The following is a 25221-nucleotide window of genomic DNA, read 5'->3' as shown; positions in this document are numbered from 1 at the left end:
TCTCTGCATTGATCTAGAAGCTGGATGAAACATTAAGTTTGGCACTCTCTGCATTGTTGAACAAAATGCATAGCTGAGTATGTACTTTGGGGCCACACCTGGCTGTGTTCAGGACTTGCCCCTGGCTCTGCTCTCAAGGTTCACTCCTGACAGTGCCAGGAGATCATATGGAATGCCAGCGATGGAATCAGGTTTGGCTGTGTGAAAAACAATCACATTAGCTCCAATGTTATCTCTGATACCAAAATAGGTTTTATGTCTTTTTGGGAGTCACACCCAGCACTGCTCACGGGCTATTCCTGTCTGGCTCTGTGCACAGGAGTTACCTATAAGGTGCTGGAGGGGTCATCCATGTTTAAGCCAAGTGCTTTATCCTTGATACTATCTGTCCAGTCAAAATACCTACCTAGTTTTAGTTTGTAGGGGGATAGTAAACACTGTGTTACTCTATGAACCATCTGCCTGCTGTTGTTACTTTCCCAGGGCTGTTCCACGTGCTTTCATAAATAGGGCCTTATTTAACAACAAATCCCATGTGGCAGGCACGTTTTTATCTTGCCCATTTTTTTTATTTAAATGACAGACATTTATTAGAATATATAACGGCAAATCTTACACAGTGATATTTAAGGTACACAGTGACAATAAATGAGGGCCTTTCCACCAGCAGAGTTGTCCTCCCTTCATCCCTATTCCCAAACATATATCTCTTATCTCCCTCCTTTATCCCCCAGAATGCTAGTATAACTAAAAGCATATATGTTAACACTAATGTAAACCTTTTTTTTTTTTTTTTGCAGTTCCAGATATTTTTACTAGTGGTTTCTTAAAGGTTTGGAGTCAAAGGAGCACTGTAAAAACAATGTTAGTGTGGCAATTATTATTTGCATGGGCCCACCAAAGTATGGGGGTCATGGAAAGAAAAAATTTTGGCCTAAGTACAAGGAAACCCTACCCCTGAAGTTTCCTGACATAAGACCATTTCTAGGCTTCAGGCAAACTAGTTTGTCCAATTCCGGTCATTGTCTGTAGTCTTGCCCATTTTTTTTGATGAAGAAACTGAGGAGACCTAAGTCTCCACAGCTTCCTGGGCAGAGACTTGGACCAGGCCATCAGGCTGTAGAGACTTCTTTGCTTTTTCTCTATCTCTTCTCCTGTTAAGCCATGATTAGAAGTCACTAAACAAAGGGGAATATAAGGAGCTATCCTTGGGGGCAAGAGATAGGGGTACCTGTGAATTGCAGGGATACAGAAGAGGCAAGTAAAGATGAAAATTTAGGGATTCTGTTTGGGGGAAGAAGAACTGAAACGCCAAGCTTGAGTCATTCAAAGGGAGTGAGTTATAAGAGGGCACTTTTGCAGGCAGAGGAATCAACCTGTGTGTGCGGGTGGGTGGGTAAGGAATGGGAGAGAAAAGTGGGGGTGCAGGGCAGAAAAGGGAGAGAAAAATGAAGGAGAAGGAATGAGAACCAGAGGCAGGATGGCTGAGTGTCAGGAGAGGAGGCTGCAGGGTGGGCAAGAGACTCAGCAGGGCTGAGCCACATACCTTGGGAGGCTTGTGAGCTGATAAGGTACGGTTTTGTCTTTCCACTCACTGTCTGTTCCTATTGCTGCTATGTATTCCAAGTCAAAGATCTGTCCTCTCACTTCCATTCTAGGAAGTTATTTTCTCGAAGTTCACAGAAAGCTTATCAAATTGGCACTCTTTGCTGGCAAGATACAGTAAAGCTAAATAAGTCAGAAAGAAATGGGCATTCTGAATGGTGGCATGCAAATTGCTCATGTTCGCATCAAGGAGAGTTTGATGTATGTATTTTTATGGGAAAGGACTCATAATTTATCAGTTTTGCCTTCCTTGAATGAAGCACAAATGAGCCACCTTCTGTGGGATTGTAAAGATTTATAAATACATTGTAATACATTCAGTATGTGTTTTTGAACATATAACTCTGGACTTGCCTTGCCTTATTTATTAGTTGACCACTCAATGCAGGGCATTTTATTTGTATCCAGTGTTTAAGGATTTATCATGTAAATTTCTTTCCAGGCTGTCATCTTATTTGAAAATGAGGCCCAAGGAAAGTGTGTTTAATATTAATGTTTATCTCCTCAGTTCAGAAAAATACTCAGTACGTCCTTATATTTGATGCATTTGTCATTGTGATTTGCTTGGCGTCTCTCATTCTGTGCACAAGATCCATTGTGCTCGCTGTCCAGTTGCGCAAGGTAAGTTTATGTTCAGTCTTCCCCTTTCCACCTGGCAGCCCTGGTGGTGCTTTTCAAGTCCTTGACTAAATCATAGAGGAAACCCCTCTGAGTGAATACACCCTTTGAGGCATTAAACACCCAGAGGTGAAGGAAGTGACAGATTCCAGATGTGTCAGGGGGATCAGATAATTATCCTGTTTAAGACAGAGCTTATATAGAAAGGCGCACAGTAGTGAACTCAAGCTTTTGAATAAATGAGGTCTCTTTACTTGCAGGGGGTTTATCTTAAGCACAGAGATGTGGTAAATGAGGAATAATGAAGCACAGATACTTTATTCTGTTTGTGGGGAGGGAACTGGTTGGTTGCCAAGCTGTGTTCAGGAGGTCTGAGAGCCCTGGCTAGAGATCGTTGACTTGGCTGGCAGTTCAACAATGGCCAAGGGATGCAGCACGGCTCAGGCCCTGCAGTGCCAGGGAGCCTCCACGGCCACCCTGAAGTTTACCCAGCTTTATCAAGCGGGAGATCATATGGTGCAAGACATGCACCTTAGCTTTTTTGTTTTTTCCAAATAAACCTTTAAAAATTCTCCTCTGGGGGCTGGAGAGATAGCATGGAGGTAAGGCATTTGCCCTGCATGCAGAAGGTCGGTGGTTCGAATCCCGCCATGGCATATGGTCTCCCGAGCCTGCCAGAAATGATTTCTGAACATAGAGCCAGGAGAAACCCCTGAGTGCCACCTTGTGTGACCCAAAAACAACCCCCCCCCAAAAAAAAAATCTTCTCTTAGGGGCCGGAGAAGTGGCGCTAAAGGTAAGGTGTCTGTCTTGCAAGCGCTAGCCTAGGACAGACCAGGGGTTGATCCCCAGGTATCCCTATGGTCCCCCAAGCCAGGGGCAATTTCTGAGTGCATAACCAGAAGTAACTCCTGAGCGTCAAATGGGTGTGCCCCCCCAAAAAAAATTCTCCTCTGAGTATAGTTGTACCTTTTAAAGCTCAGGCTACTTGTGACTAAATATTCCAAGTCACCACAAATCTTATTCTGGCTCATAATTTATATGTAGATTTGCTCTGGGGCTCTGACAAAATGAGTCATTAAAATACCCTTTCTGGAGCGATAATATAGTTTGCATTCTACTCTCCTTTTCCCTGAAACATTGGTGAACTTACTGCGTTCATCTTTCTTATCCCCCCCTTTTAAGCCCCTTAAAAATTAAAATCCAAGGTAGAGGTCCTGGTTCTACCAAAACAAGGAAGAATCTTAAGGCATCGTGGAATCTATTGTGGCCTACCTGAACACAAGTCCTGATTTAAATTCTCTAGCCTCAGTTTCTTTTGGAAGTGAGGTCTATTGTCACTTGCTTCATTTGGTATGTTGCCAGATTGAATGAGTCGATAATATATAACTCACATGTTATAAGTGAGTTTGGACAGCATTGTGTGTCAGTTATAATACAAGTTAGTTTAGAGATGATCCAGCAATTTAATGTTTGAGATACTTCACAAACACTTGACAGGATGTTTCCATAGGGAAGATGAGTAGCATTGTGTCCACTCCTTTTTGGGAGGGGGTCACACCTGGTGGCGCTCAAGGGCTTACTCCTGGCTCTGTGTTCAGAAATCATTCCTGCCAGGATTGGGGAACTATTGGATGCTGGGGTTCAAATTCAGTTTGACCTCATGCAAGGCAAATGCCTTCCTACTGTGCTATCCCTTCGACCCTTCATGTCCACTCTTGAAGAGGTTCTATAGAATTGAAAGAGGCAACATTTCACAGCTCAAAGCACTGTTTTGCTCTGATTGTCTCTAGAAGACAATGTTATTGGTAAGAAATGTTTTTGATGTGTTTCCTCAGAGATTTCTAAATTTCTTCCTGGAAAAGTACAAGCGCCATGCGTGTAATACTGACCAATGGGAGTTCATCAATGGATGGTATGTCCTAGTGATTATCAGCGATCTCATGACAATAATTGGATCCATATTAAAAATGGAAATTAAAGCTAAGGTGAGAGGCACACCACTTGAAGTTTTTTGTTCTTTCTGTTCTGAAGGATGACCTCAGGTCCTTAAATATCGAAAACCTTCATGGCGATTATCATGTAATTGTTGTGTTTTCTTTTTCCAATCTCTCTAGAGGCTCTCTCTAATGCTCTGTGGAAGATGATATTCTTATGATGATTTCTTAGGAAAGCTAGCCTAGCTTCATATTTCAGATAAAGAAGGAACTGAAATTTGAAGATTAATTGGGTATGAAAGAACCAACTGATCCATGAAACAATCTAGTCAAGAGTCAGTGTTTATCCCACTGACCCCTGGGTGCTATAAGATAAAGGGGTAGAGGTTTATGTGAGTGCACAACTTTGAGTACTTCAATAATTTCATCTCAAATATGTTCTTCACTCCTCAAACTAGACCTTCTCCCCTGCACAATGTGCTGTCAATGGACGAGTCTGAACAAACTCCTGATGGCCAGAGTTCTACCCTTTTCTTCATCTTGCAACCTCTGGATTTCCTCACACTTGACTTCCTCTCTGGTCTGCTCTGCTCTGATAGCTTTCTTTTTAAATGTCCACCTCAGTCTTGTATCTCTGGGCAGGCAGCTCATGCAGGTCATTTTTCCTGGAAATGCTGTTAGAATTCTCTCGGCCTTCTGGAACCATCTTGAAATGAAGTACCCACTAACTTTTAGCACAGGTCTAGTATCCTCACCCTCTTTTACCCCTATTTTACCAGGATTCTCCCCTTTTACCTCTGTGCTCATTGACCTAGCAACACAGCAGTTCTCCATATCTTGCCAGTTCTCATCATTGTGTGCTACCTTCAGTATTTGCCCATTTACCTGTAGTAGCGTTATTACCCAGTCCCCTCTTGCTATTCCACGAGAAGCCAGTTATCACTCGCGGCATTTCTCACTGTAATTAGCATGATTTATTAGAATTGTGCTGGTGTCTGGTTTCTTCAATTAGAATACGAATTTTCTAAAAGTGAAAGTAGAGTTCCCAAATCATGTTTGAACTTTCTTTCAAAAGCAACTCAATGGTATTTTGGGATACTTGGCAAAAGCTATAAGTTTTTCATTAGTAGATTAAAGGTAAATGCAGTTTCCGATTCAGGATATTATTATTTTCTAAATTGGTTCAGGAAGAAATGAGTACTTTTTGCATGTGATAGAGACAGTTGTCCCCAGAGTACTGAGCCACAGAGGTCAGCACTGAGCACTGCTGCTTAAGGTCCCAGAACAGAAACAAAAACAAAATCGTTCAACCAATCAATATACTAAAAGAAAATAAATGTATTTGAAATTGTGCAATTGTATTCTTCTTCTTTTAAAATCCTAGTATTACTCATAGAGAGGCAGGAAGCATTCATTCTAGTAAGTTTAAAGTGAAATTGATAATTGATTAGAATTGATAATTGAGTAGAATAAAATAACGTTTTGTGTTTTCATTCTTTAGAATCTCACAAATTATGATTTGTGCAGCATTTTGCTTGGAACATCTACACTTTTTGTCTGGGTTGGAGTCATCAGATACCTGGGTTACTTTCAAGCATATAATGTAAGGATGATACAAGATTGTATACATCAACTGGGGTTGATTTTCATCTCTTCTTTGGGTTCTAGTTGCTACTTTTTCATTTCCTCCATTCTGTTAATTTTTTTTTTCAGGTGCTTATTTTAACGATGCAGGCCTCCTTGCCAAAAGTTCTTCGCTTCTGTGCTTGCGCTGGTATGATTTATCTGGGCTACACCTTCTGTGGCTGGATCGTCTTAGGACCATATCATGCTAAGGTATGCAATTTGCATTCTTTTCTTTCCTCAGATGAGGTATGACCCAAGACAGTGAAGTCCCAGTGCAGGCCTTCTTCCTCTTGTTCTTCATACACAGCATAGAGGTCAGTCAGCAGAGGTCTTTGCCCCAGTTTCCCTATCCTTTTCAAGATACCAGAGTGATGTCAGGTTATTAAACCAAGAACTACTGGCCATGGAAGCACACATTTCAGAGTTGTTTGAAATCATGAATAATAACTTCACTGCTTGCCAAGTGAGAAATGTACAGGTAATTATAGGAAAACAAAAAAAATTGAGGGAAAGTATCACAAAATTTTTCTAAAGTTGCAGGTTGTTGTTGTTGTTGTTGTTGTTTTTTAAATCCCAGTTAACCGAGGGGAGTAATGGTGGACCAGTGTCGCTGACAATGACCCTTTTATATGTGTGATTTAAATAATAACTCATTTTTTTCTTTAAAGTTTATTTTGCTTAGAGCTTCATCTTTGTACTTCCTTGCAATTGGTTTGTGGCTGTATTCTAAACTGTCCCCTTGGGGCTGGAGAGATAGCACAGCAGCAGGGCATTTGCCTTGCACCTGGCTGACCAGGGTGGAACCCTGGCTCAATTCCCGGCATCCCATGTGGTTCCCTGAGCCTGCCAGGAGCAATTTCTGAGTACAGAGCCAGGAATAACCCTTGAGTGCTGCTGAGTGTGGCACAAAAACAAACAAACAAACAAATAAATAAACTGTTCCCTGGTTTCAAACTATCATAGTCATGAAAATATCAAAGTGTCATGATCAGATATTATGTTTTAAAAATGGTACAACTGATGGCTTGCTATGTTAGGAAATGAAATAATGTTAAGTAGGTCTTGCTTTTTTTCTTATTATTATTCTTTTGGGGCTTGGGGCCACACCCAGAGGTGCTAAGGGCATATTCCTGGCTCTGTGCTGGCAGGAGCCATATGTGATGCCAAGGATTCAGCATGTTCATGGTAAGCACTTTATCCACTGTATGATCTCCTCAGCCCCAGTAGGCCTAGAAGATTAAAGGGGTTACTGCAACTTACATTTTTTTATTTCATCAACATCTGTCAATTGGAATAACAATTAAAGTATTAACAACTATTACTTTATGTTCCAGTGTTAGACACTATGTTAAGCACTTCCTTATTTTAGCAGCAGTCTGGGATTCAGTTATTTTGACTTTGGTGCTCTGTAAGGAGAAAGGGATTAAAAAAAAAAAAGGATTATTTTAAAGCTCATTTTAACAGCTTAGCCTTAAGTTTTGATCACAATTACTACATTAACCCTAATGTGTGGCTAAATTACATTTTCTTTCTTCTTTCTTTCTCTTTCTTTCTTTCTTTCTTTCTTTCTTTCTTTCTTTCTTTCTTTCTTTCTTTCTTTCTTTCTTTCTTTCTTTCTTTCTTTCTTTCTTTCTTTCTTTCTTTCTTTCTTTCTTTCTTTCTTTCTTTCTTTCTTTCTTTCTTTCTTTCTTTCTTTCTTTCTTTCTTTCTTCTTCCTTCCTTTCTCCCTTCCTCCCTTCCTCCCTTCCTCCCTCCCTCCCTCCCTCCCTCCCTCCCTCCCTCCCTTCCTCCCTTCCTCCCTTCCTCCCTCCCTTCCTTCCTTCCTTCCTTCCTTCCTTCCTTCCTTCCTTCCTTCCTTCCTTCCTTCCTTCCTTCCTTCCTTCCTTCCTTCCTTCCTTCCTTCCTTCCTTCCTTCCTTCCTTTCTTTCTTACTTACTTTCTTTTTTTTCTCTTTTTATTTTTGGGCCATACCCTGGCACTGCACTCAGAAATTGTTCCTGGCAGGCTTGGGGGACCATATGGGTTACCAGGAATCAAACCTAGGTTTGTCCTAGGTCAGTCCCATGTCAGCTTCGTGCTAGACAAATATGCACCCCCCCTCGCCAAATCACATTTTTTATCTATTCACACAACATGACCAATCCAGAAAACTCAAACTTTCTGTGCTGTTCCACAATAGCAAGTCACAGCCATAGACTCAGGTTTTCTCCTTTAAAAATAATCTCATTGACCATGTTAAAATGGAGCAGTTTTTTTTTTTTCTACTTGAGAAAACTGTACAACAAAGTGATAGTTTCTGGGTTAATGGAGAACCTTGATCATGTTAGTATCCCCAAACTTCCATGTTTCTGCTTCAGAGGTAACTCATAAGTAATTTTTTTCTTGTTATACTCTTTCTGTTGTTTTTTTTAAACCACCCTGGGTGACCGAAGAGATATTATAGCAGTAGGGCATTTGCCTTGCAAGCAGACAATCCAGGATGGACGGTGTTTCAAATCATGGCATCCCACATGGTCCCCCGTGCCTGACAGGAGTGATTTCTGAGCTCACAGAGCCAGATGTAACTCCTGAGCACCACCGGATGTGGCCAAAAAAAAAAAAAAAAAAAAGGCCACACCTGACAGTGCTCTGGTTCTGAGCTCAGAGATCACTCCTGGAAGTGCTCAGGGGATTGTATGTGGTGCTGGGGTACAAGCGTGGTTAGATACATGCAAGGCAAGAACCCTACTTTCTATACTGAATGTCTCACCCGGAAATATTCTTTCTTTCTTTTTTTTTTTTTAAATTAATATGTTTATTTAAGCACCATGATTAAAAACATGTTTGTAGTTGGGTTTCAGTCACAAAAAAAGTACACCCCCCCCCCTTCACCAGTGCAACCTTCCCACCACTAATGCCTCTCATCTCCCTCTTCCCTCACCCCTGCATGTCTTCGAGACAGGCATTCTAAGAAATAATCTTTCTGATCTGTAGAATTTACTTTCTTTGTGTCCAGGAAAGTCATTTTTTCTCTCTTCCTTTTTGTGCCTTAAAATCCTGACGTGTTCCCGTATTTTGTCGCTAGAGGGCAGTGTTGCTCTGCGTGGAATAAATACAAAGCCTAAGGAGCAAGGCTAATTCACTGGGGCCAAGGCCTGGATGAATGGGCTTGTCTCTTTTGCCCTCTCCCATCACTATTCCAGAAGGCACTCGTAGCTAACGTTGCTTAAATTTACTATGATACTTTATTATATTTGCTAAAATTTACATTCTTGAGTGCTAGTTCAGATACCCAGGGACCTTTACCTCCCTCGCTACTTTAACTGTCCCAGTAGCAATGTGGAGAAAATGATCTTTTTATGGAAAACAGGGATCTTTATAGTTTAGATAATTTTCTTGTGGTGCACCTTTGTAAATGGCAGCGATAGAATTCATACCCAGGCTTGTCAAATCCCAGTGTACATACTGATCATTATTCTGTAGGGTTTTTGGTAGTGTTTTTAAGAGTCTACTGTAGAAGCACATTTAGTCTGATTCCAGAATAGATGGACTGGGAAAGGAGAGCTTGTGTTGGGCTTCCCCTCAGAAATAATGTGCTTCTTTCTGGTTCATATGCTCAACTCTGTCCTTTCAAAGGACCAGGCGAGTTTAGGAATCATATGAGCTTTGGATTAACTCCTCAGCATGCCCCATACCCCCAGACCTCACCCACACCCTATCATCATCCCCTGAGGAGGAAACAGGTTGTTCCTAAGCTGCCCTGCTGTGCTGAGTATCCCTCAGTGTCTCTAGAGGTGGAGATATGGAGATGCCAGTTCACTTCTTTGAGTGAATCAGGCTGAAGCTTACACACACACACACACACACACACACACACACACACACACACACACACACACACACACACACACTGTTCTGATTCTGCCACTGGCTGCTAAAGCGAAGCAAAGCCTTTGGTGTTACCCAGATCTTTGAATCTTGATCCTCTCAGCAAGCATTTCCTGAGATCTTTCAGATCACAGCAGCCTTGGGTGTGGACTCTAACTCTTTCTTTTACACAAACAAACTGAAAGCTCAGAGCAGGAGTTTTGTACTGCTGGTCGGAGTCCTCCCCCTATTTTAGCTGTCTTATTCCTGTTAGACATCTGATCTCAAGGGTTCATCTGAAAGAAAGAGGAGGTCTCATACGTATTGGAGTGATGTTCATTCCTGCACTAATGGACTTCGGCACGGCGTCCTTTTAAAGTGTCTGGGCACAAAGGGTGAAAGACTGTGGATGCTTAATAATTTAAGATGAGGTTTGGAAGCGCATTACTCTAATGTGGCTCTTAAGCTTCCAGAGGACTTTTTCTTTTAAACCTCTTGAATAATAGTCTTACTTTGCTCCCATTTTACAAATGAGAAGACTAAAGTGCTGAATAATGGTTGGACTCCTCTGTGCCATAGGTGAAAGTTTGGCAGAACCCGCACTGCAGGTTTTAATGTCTGTTTTTTGCCAAGCGGTTATTTTATGCAAGAGAACTGCTGGGTAGGTAAAATACTTCATCTAAATGTTGCATAAGGCTCTTAGCACCAGTTCTTGAAGCAGATTTTTCGGTTTTTTTTTTTCTCCACATAAACCATTGAAGATTGTTTTTACATTCCAATTAAACTTTTTTTTGGTTCCATTACAAAATCATCATTATTGGAACAAATGATTGGGTTCTTGTTGGGGTATTCACTGAACCTACTGAGATTATTTTATGGAGATACCATTTAATATTTTTCAAATGTCTATTAGGAGTTAAGAGTTGTCAGTTCTTCTAGACAGATCATGAAGAGATTTCATGGGCAAAAATTATGGCTTATTTCCTCTCTTACCCCTACTCCCATGCCCACCATAGGGCATAGTACAGGGTTCAATAATTTTGTCAAATGATCAAAAAACAAAGAGACAGCAGTGCCTGTTTTCAGAGGTTCATTATCTCTGTAGGAATAAAAGCAGGACCTGCGACTGGAGAGATACTACTGGGAGTAAGACACTTGCATTACATGTGATCAAACTTTGCTCAGTTCCCAACATCTCATTCAAGCTTTTCTAGGGGCCACTCCTGAGTACAGGCACAGGAATAGTCTCTGAGTACAGCTGGTTATGACCCCAAAACATGCACCCCCTCTGCCCAAATGTAAAAAAAAAAAAGGCCAATTCTTTAGAAACGTTGTTATTCAAGAATGGAAGCACATGGGGCCTTGTTTCTTTTATCTTGAGTATTTGTTATAAGGGCGATATCCAACATTTCTAGAGACTCTTGATCATACTCAGTAGGAGTTGGGGACTAGGATTACCTCTTGTGTGCTCAGCCTGATGGTACAGTGTTAGAGGAGGGTGTCACAGAATTCTGGGCATCAAAGACATAGCTAGTCATATGCTATTTCACTAACCTTACCTTGAGTATTTCTGAAGTTCACTTCTACAGTGGAATTTGGCCACTAAAATTGGCTCCTGTTCACTGCCAATTTGTGTGGTACAAAATCACAAGGTCTGTGGATTCAGTAGGTGCCTTTTTTAACCTTTGGTGGTTTTAAGTAAATCCCACATGTACAGAGGAGGGGAGGTATAAGGGGGAAAAACATGAATGTTGAGACAGACTTAGATTCAGTATTGAGATTGATACTAAGTAATTGCACAAATAATAAAGAATGAATTAGTGTGAAGTGGCTATCTGCATACTGGAACCTGAAGTATAGACCGTTAGGAGTTCTGGAAACTGAAGAAAGGAGTTGGTTAGATTCCAGAAGGAACTAAGAAGTGTGAATTATTTAGTGTGCTGTCACGGTTGTCGTTGTAGAAATTGGCTTTTACTTCATTGTCTTAAAGCTAGGGGAGGAGATGGAAGATATTTACTTTTGGACCTGCCTGTCTTCCTGTTAAGTAATCTACATATTGTTAAGTGATTTCCTCCTCTGGACATTTCAGGTCTCTATGGAGAGTGAATTTAGATCAGTTTCTTCAGGGTTGTATCTAATGTTGGAAAGGCACAGGAAAGATCATTGTTTGGGGTGACTTTGGTTACAAACCTTATACGCTGTGCATCTTGCCTTTGTAGTTGCTGTCTCATTGGGGTGTAGAGAAATCTATACAGAACCATTTAGTAATATCTAGGTATTTTATTAGGAGGTTCTTACTTTACCTGATATATAGAGATCCCAGGGAAGTATTTTCTGAAACAGATCTTCAGCTTTGACTTAATTGGACATTGAGAAGAAGAAGAAAACAACATGCAGGGTAAAAAGAAAGAATGGCAGTAGAAAAGAGAAGAAATGAATCTAGAGTTATGGAAGAAGGCATGCTCTGCATGTTAGTAGTGACTGGGAGAAGAGAAAATGCACCCACCTAAGGCCAGAACATACCCAATTTTCTTTTTTTTTTTTTTTTTTTTTTTGAATTTTCACTTTGCCTCCAGATGTTTTATAGTTTAGGTTTTACTGAGGCTTGAACTGAGAGGGCAAAGAGGTGGAAGTGGGAAAAAAAAACCTTGTAGATCTGTGTAAAACCCTATGTTGTGGATTGCAGAGTGAAATAGAGATTAGAAGAACAAATCATTTTGAGTCAAATGGACCCTTAAAAAACTGAAGAGTGGGCCCGGAGAGATAGCACAGCGGCGTTTGCCTTGCAAGCAGCCAATCCAGGACCTAAGGTGGTTGTTTCGAATCCTGGTGTCCCATATGGTCCCCGGTGCCTGCCAGGAGCTATTTCTGAGCAGACAGCCAGGAGTAACCCCTGAGCAAACCCGGGTGTGGCCCAAAAACAAACAAACAAACAAACAAAAATATATATAAAAAACTGAAGAGTGAGATTGATCAATCCAACAGTGATTTAAGTACATGATAATTTCTCAGTCAATGTTTCCTTGGACCAGAATGACTAGCAGAAACAGAGAAATAAGGAGGGAAAGTCAAGTTCCAGTTAGAATGGTGTGTGGGAGAGTTATTTTGTTCCACATGAAAGAATATCTTAATTCTCAACAAGGTGAGTCCTCTCAGAGGCACTCCTCAGGCATTTACTGTCCCCCAAAGCTATAGTAACTAATTAAATGTACAGTCATAAGACAGTCTTTCTAAGGAATATCTTTGATCCAAAAATCAGCTGTAGGGGCTGGAATGATAGTATAGTGGGCAGGGAGCTTGCCTTGCTCACGGCTGACTCGGTTTCGATCCCTTGCATCCTTTATGATCCCCTGAGGACTGCCAGGAGTGATCCCTGAGCATCACCAGGTATGGCCCCCAAACCAAAAGCAAGCAAAGAAACAAATACTGCTGCCTTCTTTGTGGCTTCTTACTCTGGATAGACTTTCCCATTCTGGGGAACCTTCCAGAGGCCATGGTTTTCATTTAGAAAGAAAGATCAGGTCATGACACTCTTCTGGCTGAAGTTTTACACTGACTTCACTTACAAACCCTATTACTCCCAGGTATGCAGGTGAGCAAATGAGGTCCTTTGTGTCCTGGGACAGACACGCTTTTCCAGCCCCTTGAGTCTCAAGCATCGTTTTTCCCTTAGTTCACTGAGCAAATCCTTCCTTTGCTCCTCTGATCATCCGTTCGAGCTTCAGGCTCTTACTCTGAAAATCTCTCCTTGAACAGCCAGTCCCACCTCTCCCAGAGCAGCTGATTCTCTTGGCATATTTTACCCAGGGTAAGGGTGGAAGCCTTTAAGAGGCATTTGCCATGATCATTCTTGCCTAGCTTTCTTTTTTTGCAGCACTGGGGAACCAAACTACTCTCCTGCTGAACACTTATTTGGACCAATCTTTGATTTTTTTACTGTGCTCAAATTGCATGTACCCACAGTTGGAAAGGTGACAGAGAAAGCATTTATTTAGAAGAATTTCCTTGAACCTGTACTTAGTCTCAGGCACTTCCATCTCAGTGGCTGTAGATCACAGCTGTGACACTTCTTCCAGAAATTGGTTTGGCAGAATGTAACCTTAAAAATGTTAATAGCCAAGACCAAATAATGGGAGTGGGTGGGGGTGTGAACCATTATGGTTAAAAATGTTCATTACATTGTTCTTTATAATAGCAAAATACCAAATAGTTAACTTTGACATTTCAAGAGAATTAGCTATTATATAAGAAATGTTTTCTAAGCGCAAATGGCATAAGGTTTTTGCTTGTAGTAAGTAGGAAAAATAATCAGAATCCAAAATTGTTAGATGATAATACCACAGATCTATTTAAATATACCTAGGGGAAAAAGCAGGGACATGGCAAGAGATTGTTTTGAGAGTGTGACATAGAGATTGGAATGTTTTCTGCTTATATTATTCTTGCTACTTTAAAATGGCCTGTTAATTTTAATAACAATAGCAACTCCAGTAAATCAAGTTAACGACATACTTCTGTGCATTTGAGGAGATAATATATCTCAAAAGCTACTTTTGGTTTACCTTGCAGTTTGAAAATCTGAATACAGTTGCTGAGTGTCTATTTTCTCTGGTCAATGGTGATGATATGTTTGCAACCTTTGCTCAAATCCAGCAGAAGAGTATCCTGGTGTGGCTGTTCAGTCGCCTCTATTTATACTCCTTCATCAGTCTTTTTATATACATGATTCTCAGCCTTTTTATTGCACTGATTACAGATTCTTATGACACCATTAAGGTAAGTCACTATCAGTATTTCCTGCCAGAAACTGCTGCAGATTGTGTGTTAATGGGAAGTTATGAAAATACTAGGTTTCCTTTTTTTTGACTTAAATTCTATGACTTTTGAATCAACATTGCAGTTTCATAGAGAAGGAACTTTCTAGATGTTAACGGTCACTTTTAAATATGTCTTGAATATCCTGGGGGCCTTCACTTTGACACCTATATCTGGCTGGTCATAGTTTGGAGTTGTGGTGGCTGAGAGGAAGTAAAAGGAAAAGGAGAGATTGGATTGGAGAAAGGAGATTCTGGTCTGTGGACCTCCCCTCTGGCAAGTGTTCCTCCCTGAGTGGGTCTAGGGTGATTAATCTCACTGGTGGAAACAACCACCATCAAACGCTTAACAGAATCTGACATGTCCACATTGACTAATGCAACTGCACACACACTGTGGGTTTCCTTGAAATCATGGCAACTAAGTCTTTGTAGTTGTTCCGCATCTACCTTCCCAAACAATTAAGGTGTTCATAACCACCTGTATCGGGTAGGGCTACTCATACAGCCAGTGGTAATTCTGAGGAAATTCCTATACTAGAGCTGATGTCTGAGCAGCCAGGTTTGCCATGTCTTGTGGGCAGTTTCCTTTGAGTCTTCGCTGACTCAGAGGTTGTTCACTGACAACCAAGCTCTTTCTGTTTGAGTGTGAGGGAGGGAGGAAGGGATCTTTGTTCATGTGGGAGCAGATGATTAGCCCAACAGTAGAGCTGAAAGTGAAGAGAAGAGTTACATTACTGGCAGAAATGGCCAGATACAAAGAAGAAAGGCTATGTGCATGGGAAATCATAGTGTTCCCTAATCGTGGGTACTAGTGATCTATTTGTCAACCTACATTAAATATATTATCCTGTTTTACACTATATATGTGTTGCCATACACAGTGGTGCTCAGATTTTACTTCTAGCTTTATGTTCAGGGACCACTTTTGGTTAATAAAAAGCAAGCACCTAATATCTAATATCTATTTCATCTCTCTGGGCCTCAATATAAATTTTAATGTAAATAACTGTACATTAGTATATGCTTCAACAATAAATCTCAAAAAATAAAAACGAAATAAAACTAACTCAAAATGAAAACTAAGAGAAAAGAGAGAAAGAGAGAGATAGAGATAGACAGAGAGAGATATAGACAGAGAGAGAGAGAGAGAGAGAGAGAGAGAGAGAGAGAGAGAGAGAGAGAGAGAGAGAGAGAGAGAGAGAGAGAGAAAGGAGTTACATTGCCCAGCCATCTAGGTTTCTGTATCAGTTTTTGGCTGGAGTAGGGATACCTTCAAGACATGCTCTGGAGGCCATGGTCCCCTTCCAGTAATTCTAGGTCAAGCAGGTGAGGGATTCAGTGCTAGAGAGTAAAGATGGGATGCTATTTGGGCCCAGAATCCCTGGGCCATCTGGAAAGTGCTCAAGGTTCCTGACTTGGATCTGACAGTGTCCTTTTGAGAGGACCAAGCCTTGATGACCTGGTGGTGACCTCACATGGTGTTGTGGGGTGAAAGGATGTGTCTCTGATGAGCCACTAAGTAACCAAAGTAAGCAGGGACCTTCTCTCAGGCAAATTCTTTGCAGGGAGTGAGGGAATGGGAGGCCTCAGTGTGGGAATGGGAGGCTTATAAAAACTTAGGATGTTTGCTTTTTCTTCATTAAAATTTTCCTGTTCTGTCCCATCTTTCTTTCTTTGTAAAGTTTTCCCCTGGGCTGTTTTAAGATGGCTCTGGCTTGGTCTTCTGGCACTGACAGACTGAGACATCATTATTAATATTAGTGCTTGAACTTGAACTAGCCATTTGGGAGAGATTTGTTTTGCCAAAGCTGGGTTTGGTGTCTTTACAAAAGGAGCAAAGTTTCATGTTCCTGATATAAGATAACATTATGTACTTTTTTTTTCCTTTTTTTTAAAGAAATACCAAAGAAACGGGTTTCCTGAAACAGACCTTCAGGGATTCCTAAAGGAATGCAGTAGCAAAGAGCAATATCAGAAAGAGCCTTCAGCCTTCCTGTCCTGCATCAGCTGCCTGAGGAGGTCAGTGCAGTGTTTAACTAGAGCAGCTGGTTAATGCAGCACTCCCAACCAAAGCTACTCATTGTGGGAGGTCAATCATCCTGCACTTTCTTTCCAGTGAAATTGGCTTCAGAATGCTTTGTTTCTACCAAACCAGGGGAGAGAGCTTCATGGCATGACTGAAATCTCTTGGGAATAGGATGAAACTCTTGAAAAGGAATGCATTATGTCGATGAATTCAAGATGGCCAAAGGAGATGTCAATGCTCAGCTATTTGGAGGCCTTAAATTAGGGTTGACTGCATGCAAAGCAAGTACCTTAATCCTGTACTGTCTCTCTGGCTCCAAAGCTCATTTTTATTTATTTATTTGTGGTGCCAGTGATTAAAATCAAGGCCTCGCCCTTTCAAAGCATGCAATCAACTGTAGTTTACCACTGTACAATGTTGCTGGCCCCAAAGGTCTTTCAGAAGTAGAGCAATGGAGTTTTCCTTTCTCAAATCTGTGGTACCAAAATATAAATAAATAAACCTTTCCTACTCTTCTGACAAGGATCTACAGGTGACTCACTGTGTGGCAGTGCTTGTGGGTGCCAGAAATCAAATTTAGGACTTCACACGTGCCAAATATATGCTTTACCATTTTGAGCCACTTTCTTACATCCCAAACAATCTGTTTTTGTTGTTTTGTTTTGGGGACATACCCAAACACCGTACCCTGGTGCTCAGGAATTACTCTGGGATTTACACTCAAGGATCACTCCTGGCAGCTCTTGAGAGATTGTATGTTTTAGCCAGGATTGAACCCAGGCCAGGTGCACGTAAGGCAAGAACCTTTTCTACTATACTATCATTCTGACTCCAAACTTTCGATTTTCTCATTGTTAGGGGCCCCAGACTGTGGGGTAGTCAGAATTACATTGGCACATGTATGGCCCTATGAATTCAGCCCTCAGAATTACTCTTGTCCTGGGATTCCTAATGTATCCTCTGGGCCCTTTCTCACTGTGAATCTTTTTTTTTTTTTTTGGTTTTTGGGCCACACCCGGCGGTGCTCAGGGGTTACTCCTGGCTGTCTGCTCAGAAATAGCTCCTGGCAGGCACAGGGGACCATATGGGACACCGGGATTCGAACCAACCACCTTTGGTTCTGGATTGGCTGCTTGCAAGGCAAACACCGCTGTGCTATCTCTCCAGGCCCTCACTGTGAATCTTAAGTAGCAGATCTGCCAGGATGGCTTCAGTGCTTGAGATTGGCACTTGGAATTGCAACCTTGTGCTTGCTGGACAAAAACATTTGTTCATCTTTCAGGCCCTTCTTCCTAGGGCTCACAAACAGCAGACTGTCTGATCACATCAGTGTGTGGGATAGCTTAATTCCAGAATGGGCCAGGTAATTGAATATGAGGGTTTCAAAAAGTGTGTTTTCATTTGAATTTATAGTTTATCAGTTTATCATCAGAAAATGTTTGGCTTGTATACTTTTTTTTTTTTTTTTTTTTTTTGGTTTTTGGGTCACACTCAGTAGTGCCCAGGGGTTACTCCTGACTCTACACTCAGAAATCACTCTAGGCAGGCTTGGGGGACCATATGGGATGCCAGAATTTGAACCACCATCCTTCTGCATGCAAGGCAAATGCCTTACCTCCAGGCTATCTCTCCAGCATCTTTATACCTATTTTTATATGTAAATTCACATGAAAACACACTGATCTAGAGCTTAATGCCAAAGTATCTTCTCTGTATTGGGAATTAGCATGAGTGACAGGTAAAGTTTCTGGTCCTTTATATATATATATATATATATATATATATACATATATATGTGTGTGTGTTATTATATATTATATGTTATTATATATTATAAATAAATATAAATATATATATTTGGTTTTGGGCCACACCTGATGACGCTCAGGGGTTACTCCTGGCTCTGTGCTCAGAAATCGCTCCTGGCTTGGGGGACCACATGGGATGCCTGGGAATCGAACTGCAGTCCGTCCTAGGCTAGCTAGGGCAAAGCAGATGCTTTACTGCTTACGCCACCACTTGGCCCCTGTGGTCCTTTTTTATTGGTTTTGGTTTGTTGATTTGGGGGCAATATCCGGTAATGCTCTGGGCTTACTTCTGACGCTGCTCAGGGATAACTACTGGTGGGACTTGTATAGCCCCACATGCTGTGCTTTGCATTCTAATCAGGCTAGGCCAAGTGCAAGGCAAATGCTCTAATAGCTTTCTGGCCTGTGAAGGTTATGCTCTTAATTGCCCCTTTGTTTTTATCTGAAATCGGGTGGTTTTTGTTAACAAAAACTCTCTCCTATCAATGTTTTTTGAAAAGGAGTCTCTGAACCAAATTCCTGAAGGAAGATGGGAGAACTTAATCGCTACTTAAAACCACATGCAATTTCTGTTAATCAATTCATACTGTATCTTGGGATTTGAAATGATATGATTGAGCATTGCCAAAGGCTGGCTGGTAAATATCAAATGAGGTCTTCTGAGAAGATTCAGATTTTTTAAATCGCATTTCATCCTCTCAAAGCTTTAAATTGTTGCCATGGAAGCTAGGATAAAGGGAAATTAATTTTCTTAATAGGCAGCTGCCTCCTAAGAGGCACCTTGGAAAAGGAAAGACTCTTTGGAAGTTGCTTTTCTAATATGTCATTAACTAAAAAAAAAAAAATTCTTTAGAAAATGTGGTAGAAAATTCAGGAATGTGACTGAGATGGTTTTGGTGTTCAGTTTGGGTGAGTTTGGTTTACACCACAAAAAAGCCTTCAGGAAATTGTTGTTGTTTGTGTTCTTGTGCATCCCAATGGGGCAAGTGTAGGATTTAAGAATTCAACAAAGAATAGTGGATAAAATTGGGATTGAGGGGCCGGAGAGATAGCATGGAGGTAGGGTGTTTGCCTTGCATGCAGAACGACAGTGGTTTGAATCCCGACATCCCATATGGTTCCCCGAGCCTGCCAGGAACAATTTCTGAGCGTAGAGCCAGGAGGAACCCAAGTGTTGTCAGGTGTAACCCAAAAACCAAAAAAAAAAAAATTGGGATTGAGCAGTGACAAGGAGGCAGTAGCATCAGATTGTTGAGAAGAGGCCTGTATGAATGAGCACCCACCCATCAAGAACAAAAGAATTAAATGGGACAACAATATCCACTAATGAGATTACTGAGTAATGAGAGTATTGAATATTCTGAAAACAGGTTAGCATAAAGGAAAACTAGAAGTGGTTGTTCACAAAAAATAACATGTGTGTGGTTCACTAGAGCAGTTGCTGAATATTGGTCCAAAACTTTAATCCCCAAAAAGTTGTCCATAAAATACATGGCCATCAGAGTATCCTAGGAAAGAAATGGATTGTACTGGATTCTTGACAATAAATTACAACATTGACTCCATCTTAAGTGAAGTATTATTTTGTTGTTGTTTTGGTGTTGCTCAGGGCGGATTTCTGGCTTTGTGATCAGGGATTATTTCTGGTAGTGCTCAGGGAATCATATGGAGTGCCAAGGATCAATCCCAGGTTGGCCCTGTAAAAGGCAAGGTCCTACCCACTGTAATATTACTCCAGCCCCCTGCCCCAAATGCAGCACTCTTGTGTTTAAAGGTTAGGACTAATGTGTTTAAAGATTAGAGCTCAGTCAAAGTGTATTATTAATTGTGAGCTGATCTTGCAAAGACTTTATGAGGCAACTTGGGTAACATTGGCATTAAGATATTGGCCCTAGATGGACACTCTCAATACTCTCAAATACTTATTTTAGGTCAAGCAGTCCAGCTACTACCACCACAGGCTGTCTTTCTCTTGACTTATTGATAGGCTGATTATTGATCTAAACATCTGATTTTTATTTTGAACCCTGCTTTTTGCAGGGATTTTTAGGGACCATATTCTTTTAGTCATATCAGAATACGACACACAACTTCTTAAACCTCTTCTAGTTTTAGCGATGAGGTTCTTTGAAATGTTATCATAAATTAAACAAATACAGTGTTAAGAAGCCAGGAAATATTACAGAGATTAGAGCATATGACTAGCATGCACTCAAATTGGGGGTTTGATTCCAGGCAACATAAAGTCCCAGGTGTGGCTGTGCTGTGGAGGTTCTCAGCATCTCTGGGATGGTCTGGATGTCCTTGGGATTACAGGGTCCAAGAACTATTGCATCATCTGGCACGTTCTTGTTGGCTGAGAATCAAAAATTGTTAGCAATATCTCAAGGCTTCTGATCATCACTTGGTAGCCCACCCTCTTCCCCCCAAAAAATGCAGAGTTAACTTATTTCAGCTGACCACAGCAATGGAAAAAATCTTGCTCTGCTAGCCACTAAGTAGACAAGTAGATTTTGTAAAAGGTAGCTGGAAGTTGGAATACAACACATAAGGTGTTTGACTTGGGTTCAATACCTGGCAACATATATGGTTCCCCTGCCAGGAGTAATCTCTGAATGCGGAGACAGGAGTAAGCCCTGAGCACTGCAAAAACAAAAACAAAATAATAAGAAGTTGGAGGCTTTTTAAAGTAAACAACTCCTCAAAATTGAAGAAAACATCTTCTCAAACTCAAAATAATGTAAATTGATTTTCTTAGTTTTTCTTCCTTTTGTAAGTTGTATTCAAGATATGCATGACCTGTGCATGCCTAATATAGTGTATTTCTTTGCAACTAAAAGATTTTAAAATCATTGTTTTCTCTTTCTTGTTACAGGGAAGGAAATGATGACCACTTGATGCTCATTAACTAAACCCTGAGAAAGACATCCAATTTCCAATCTCTTATCCAGAGGCGATGCAGAAGGACCCCAAACAACATGGACCTGGCAATTCAAAAAATGTGCCTTATTTACTGTGAAATGGGGAAAAGAGGACTGACAGTCAGCTAGCTGACCACAACTGAACTTTAAAGTTCATTTTCATAAACTTGGATAATGAAGCATAGACCACGGTCAGCTACTGGGCATTAGTGCAATAGAAATGAAATGAAAACAATGAGATTTTGTATTGGTCTTTTCATTTATGATGTGTTAGTGTTAGAATGGCAAAGGATTACATTTCAGAGTATGCAAAACAATGGTAGTTAAAAGATCATGTATTTAAATAGGTGTGTTTGTCACCAAATCAGTTTTTTTAGTTTTATTTTTAGTTTTTTAGTTTTTTTTTTTTTTTTTTTACTATTGGTTTTGACCCACACCTGATGCTGCTCAGGGTTTACCCCTGATTCTGTGCTCAAGAATTACTCCTGGCAGGTTCAGGGGATTATATGGAATTCTGGGGGTTGTACCAGATCTGCTGTATTGGAAGGCAAGCATTCTATCTATTGTCCTATTGCTTCAGTTCCAGAGTTTGGTTTAGAAGACACATATTTTACTTTTTGTTTATTTGATTTGGGATTTGGGGCCACACCCAACAGTGCTCAGAGCTAATTGCTAGCTTTCCTCAGGGATCACTTCTGGGGGACCATCTGGGGTGCTAGGTATCCAACTTAGGTTGGCCACTTGCTTTATCTACTTTATTATCATTCTAACCCTGACTTATATTTGTTAGCTAGTGTGTTACAGAAAACAAGTTGATTGCAAAATCAAATTAAAAACTCAAAGGCAGAGAACTTAAGAGAATTAAGGGACTTAAAGATCACATTCAAATCAAGAAATTTTGCAGTGGACATTTCTTGACCCGTTTTCCTAAAGTTTTCCTCTGAATAATATAAATTAAGTTTGCATATTCAGTGGGACAAAACAGAAAGAATCACTTGGACATCTCATCAGTTGTGCTTATCATTGATAGTAAATACATGACACATGGAAGTAATCTACAGTTGTAGTTGCTCTTCTTCACTGAATTCCTCTATGGTGGGGATTTGATCTTCTCAAGTAAGGAAATGGAATACTTTTTCCCAAGTAATTTTTTTTTATCATAACAAATAGAACTGCTCCTATGTTTTAATGTTGTATCTTTTAATATCTACCTCATGAGATTCAGGTCACAGATCTGTTAACTATCTGGTCTCTAAAAGGAATTACATTTGCTTAAAAACTGCAGCTATATGAGATTATGATATCAATGCTATGCAATAATTATCAGTGATAGTGGTTTGAGATTACAATGATTTAATGCATACTTCTATTTTATACTTGAGACATATTAAGGATCAACACTTTTACATTTATTGATGAAGAATTCTTATCCCAGAGGTCACTTCATTTGTTTCCTCTTACCTGATTTTTCCTCCTGTGATTTCCTCATTTCTGCTTCTCCCTACACCTTCTTCAAATGACAAGTTCAAATCTGGAGCTGAAAATCATCCAGTTAATGCCAGTAAAGTTGTAAAGTAAAGGATTTGTATTTATATATTAAAAATGTCTTGCTAAAATTACCATTAATCCTTTCCATACTCCCCAAATATTATTTAAAATTATATTTGACTTTTAAATTAATGGTGACAATTCAACTCACAGTCCTGGAGTCATCTGTATGATTCCAGAATCAGGCCTGCAATTTGATCACTTATTTGCCTTTGAGTATACTCCTAATATTTAGATTGTCTCTCCATAGAACTGCTATGCTTTTGCATATATTTTCTGCTGCTGTGACTGTCATTTGAATAGAAGATTAATGCTGGTCTTCCATACAATTTTTTCTTTTCTCAACCTTCATAATTCTTTTTTTTTTCCTTCAGCTGGACATGATATTTTGAGGAAGAAAATTACTTTTCAAGGTTATTGTCTATCTGTGAAAACATTCTTTTCTTTCTTTTTAGTCATTTTAAATGATGGTCACATTATTAATGTTCTCATAACTCTTATTCTAGGCACAATCTAAGACAAAACATCTGGTCTTCTATCCTGAGCTTCCACTTGGAAAGTTTACACCTGTTTTCCCTGCCAACTGTTTTTATTCTGGAATCTCCAACCCTTGTAAAATCTACTTCCTTGGCTTGCACTGACACTCTCCAAGCCAGATACCATATCCTAAGATTTTTGGAGTGGCAGAAAGAGCATCAGTGTAGGAACTGATTACACAGGTTTTAGTTAATACCCCAACTGACCACATAACTCTGTAGCTCTTGGTAAGTTGACACTGCCTCTAAGTAATGCAGATAAATAAACAGGAACTAAAGTCAAACAACTTATGCAAAGTATAGTACTGAACTGAAACTTGAACTGTACTTTTTTTTTTTGCCCTGTTTGTAAGTAGGTTCCAATAGAACCTGGGGGTGGTGAAGTTTAAAGACCTTTTGTATGCAGCCCGTCTGTGTGAGCTGCTGTTCTCTCTGCTTCTACTTAGCCACACCACTGAATCACCTTGGGCCTTCATTTTCTTATCTGTAAAATGGGGCTAGTGTGGATTTAATGTTAAAACTGAAAGTATATAGGACAGAATGTGTATTGTAAATGCTCAGTGAATATTAGATCTTTTGAAATCTTTTTTTTTTGTATGACTTGCAAATGTACAGTTTCATATCTGGAATAGCTTGCTTTCTTAGTGTGCTCATCATACCCTTTTGGTATTAGTTAACTCTTCAAGTAGATGGAGGTTGCATGCCCAGCTCTGTCTCAGAGGCAATGATAAATTTAAACATCAGAAACTTACCTGTTGTTGTTGAGGATTGGCTGCCTAACTCGCCAGCTTCTGGGGCAATCTCTTAGTTCTGATGGGAAAGGAGTGGTCCCAGAAGAGGTTGCAAAAGAATAATTACTATTCTAAGCCCTATCCTCTGACCCAGGATGAGACCAGTGCTACTGTGGCCCCGCTGCCTTCACAAAATATGTACAGAATATAAATTAGCTTGAGCTCCATCCATTAGTTGATTTGAGGTGGCAAATGCAGAAGGGTAAGAGAAAGGAAGTACTTAACTAAATTGAAATTGCAATCACTGCCCATAACCTCTGCATGAACCTCTGCGTGTCTCATTGTAATGGTGGGAAGTTCTAGACTCAGGACCTCAGGCTTATGAAAAGCACAACAGTATACAGTGTTTAGATCCTGAAATAGCCAATCACCTTCTGATACCCAAGGGTGTCCCCCTTTGAAAATAAGCCCCACATTGCCTTTGATATTCAGGGACTCTGGTGACATGGGGGAAGCATACTAAGAACTGTTCCTTTGACAAAGATTGCTTGTCAATCTAAATATTGATGCTTCAAGACACAATTATAGCTACCTAAAAAGTTCACTCAGCTGTATCACCACTGGGTGGCTAGATCCCATCCTGTGATCTTTTGCTTTTAATTATGGAACACTATAAATTGGTATATCATCCCTGGTTAGGGGCCATATCCATCTTCTCTGAAATGTTTCAGTGTTAGCAAAATGTACTACTAAGGGGAGCCTGGATCACAGTTTAGGATTGGTTATCACTGATTTAGTTGGTTTCACTCAACTTTATTGTTGTGTGTCTAGAGAAAACTCTATTTTGTTAAAATCTGGACATTTACAACCTCAAGATTCTTATGATTTCTCTATCATCTGAACTTTCAGAAGTTCATGCTGCTTATTAAACCTACAAGCAATAGTAGCCTATATGGGAATGGGTAAGTAAGCATTCCCAGGTAAGACCTGTGCACATGTTTCAAGGTTGGATTTGTAGAAGAAGAAAGAAGAGCAGACATGGAAACAGAACTTAATAGTCCCATATGTGGGAATTAGGCTAAGTTTCTCTTTTCTCCAAGCTTCCCTCTTTCAGACATCTGGCTCTCAATTGCGGCAGCACTGTAGTCCATTCATGGAGGGCCCTACACATGGTTTAGTACTCTACCAACACAACATTGCAG

The 25221-nt window shown here is 40.3% G+C and overlaps 2 protein-coding genes across 3 annotated transcripts in view; one reads left to right on the top strand and one right to left on the bottom strand.

Moving 5' to 3' along the window:
- MCOLN2 (mucolipin TRP cation channel 2) overlaps positions 1-21195 on the top strand; it is a 50510-nt gene extending 29315 nt beyond the window's left edge. Inside the window, exons 7-13 of the mRNA XM_049771252.1 lie at positions 2114-2226; positions 4062-4211; positions 5662-5763; positions 5874-5996; positions 14202-14408; positions 16347-16468; positions 21159-21195. Of these exons, the coding sequence (XP_049627209.1) occupies positions 2114-2226; positions 4062-4211; positions 5662-5763; positions 5874-5996; positions 14202-14408; positions 16347-16468; positions 21159-21195 (854 nt within the window). The remainder of the gene's footprint in view (positions 1-2113; positions 2227-4061; positions 4212-5661; positions 5764-5873; positions 5997-14201; positions 14409-16346; positions 16469-21158) is intronic.
- Positions 1-25221, bottom strand: part of RPF1 (ribosome production factor 1 homolog) — a 1036037-nt gene that overhangs the window by 632234 nt on the left and 378582 nt on the right. The window contains exon 10 of one of the 2 annotated variants that reach the window (XM_049771264.1): positions 21779-21788. The exons of the other annotated variant lie outside the window; for it this stretch is intronic. The gene's annotated coding sequence lies outside the window, so the exon portion shown is untranslated. Of the gene's footprint in view, positions 1-21778; positions 21789-25221 lie in introns of those variants that run through there. 2 annotated transcript variants of the gene reach the window in all.

The sequence above is a fragment of the Suncus etruscus genome, chromosome 4 (assembly GCF_024139225.1).
Source record: "Suncus etruscus isolate mSunEtr1 chromosome 4, mSunEtr1.pri.cur, whole genome shotgun sequence".
Taxonomy (NCBI): Eukaryota; Metazoa; Chordata; class Mammalia; order Eulipotyphla; family Soricidae; genus Suncus; species Suncus etruscus.
The sequence above is the reverse complement of the archived record's forward strand: the minus strand, read 5'-3'. Positions and strand labels throughout refer to the sequence as shown.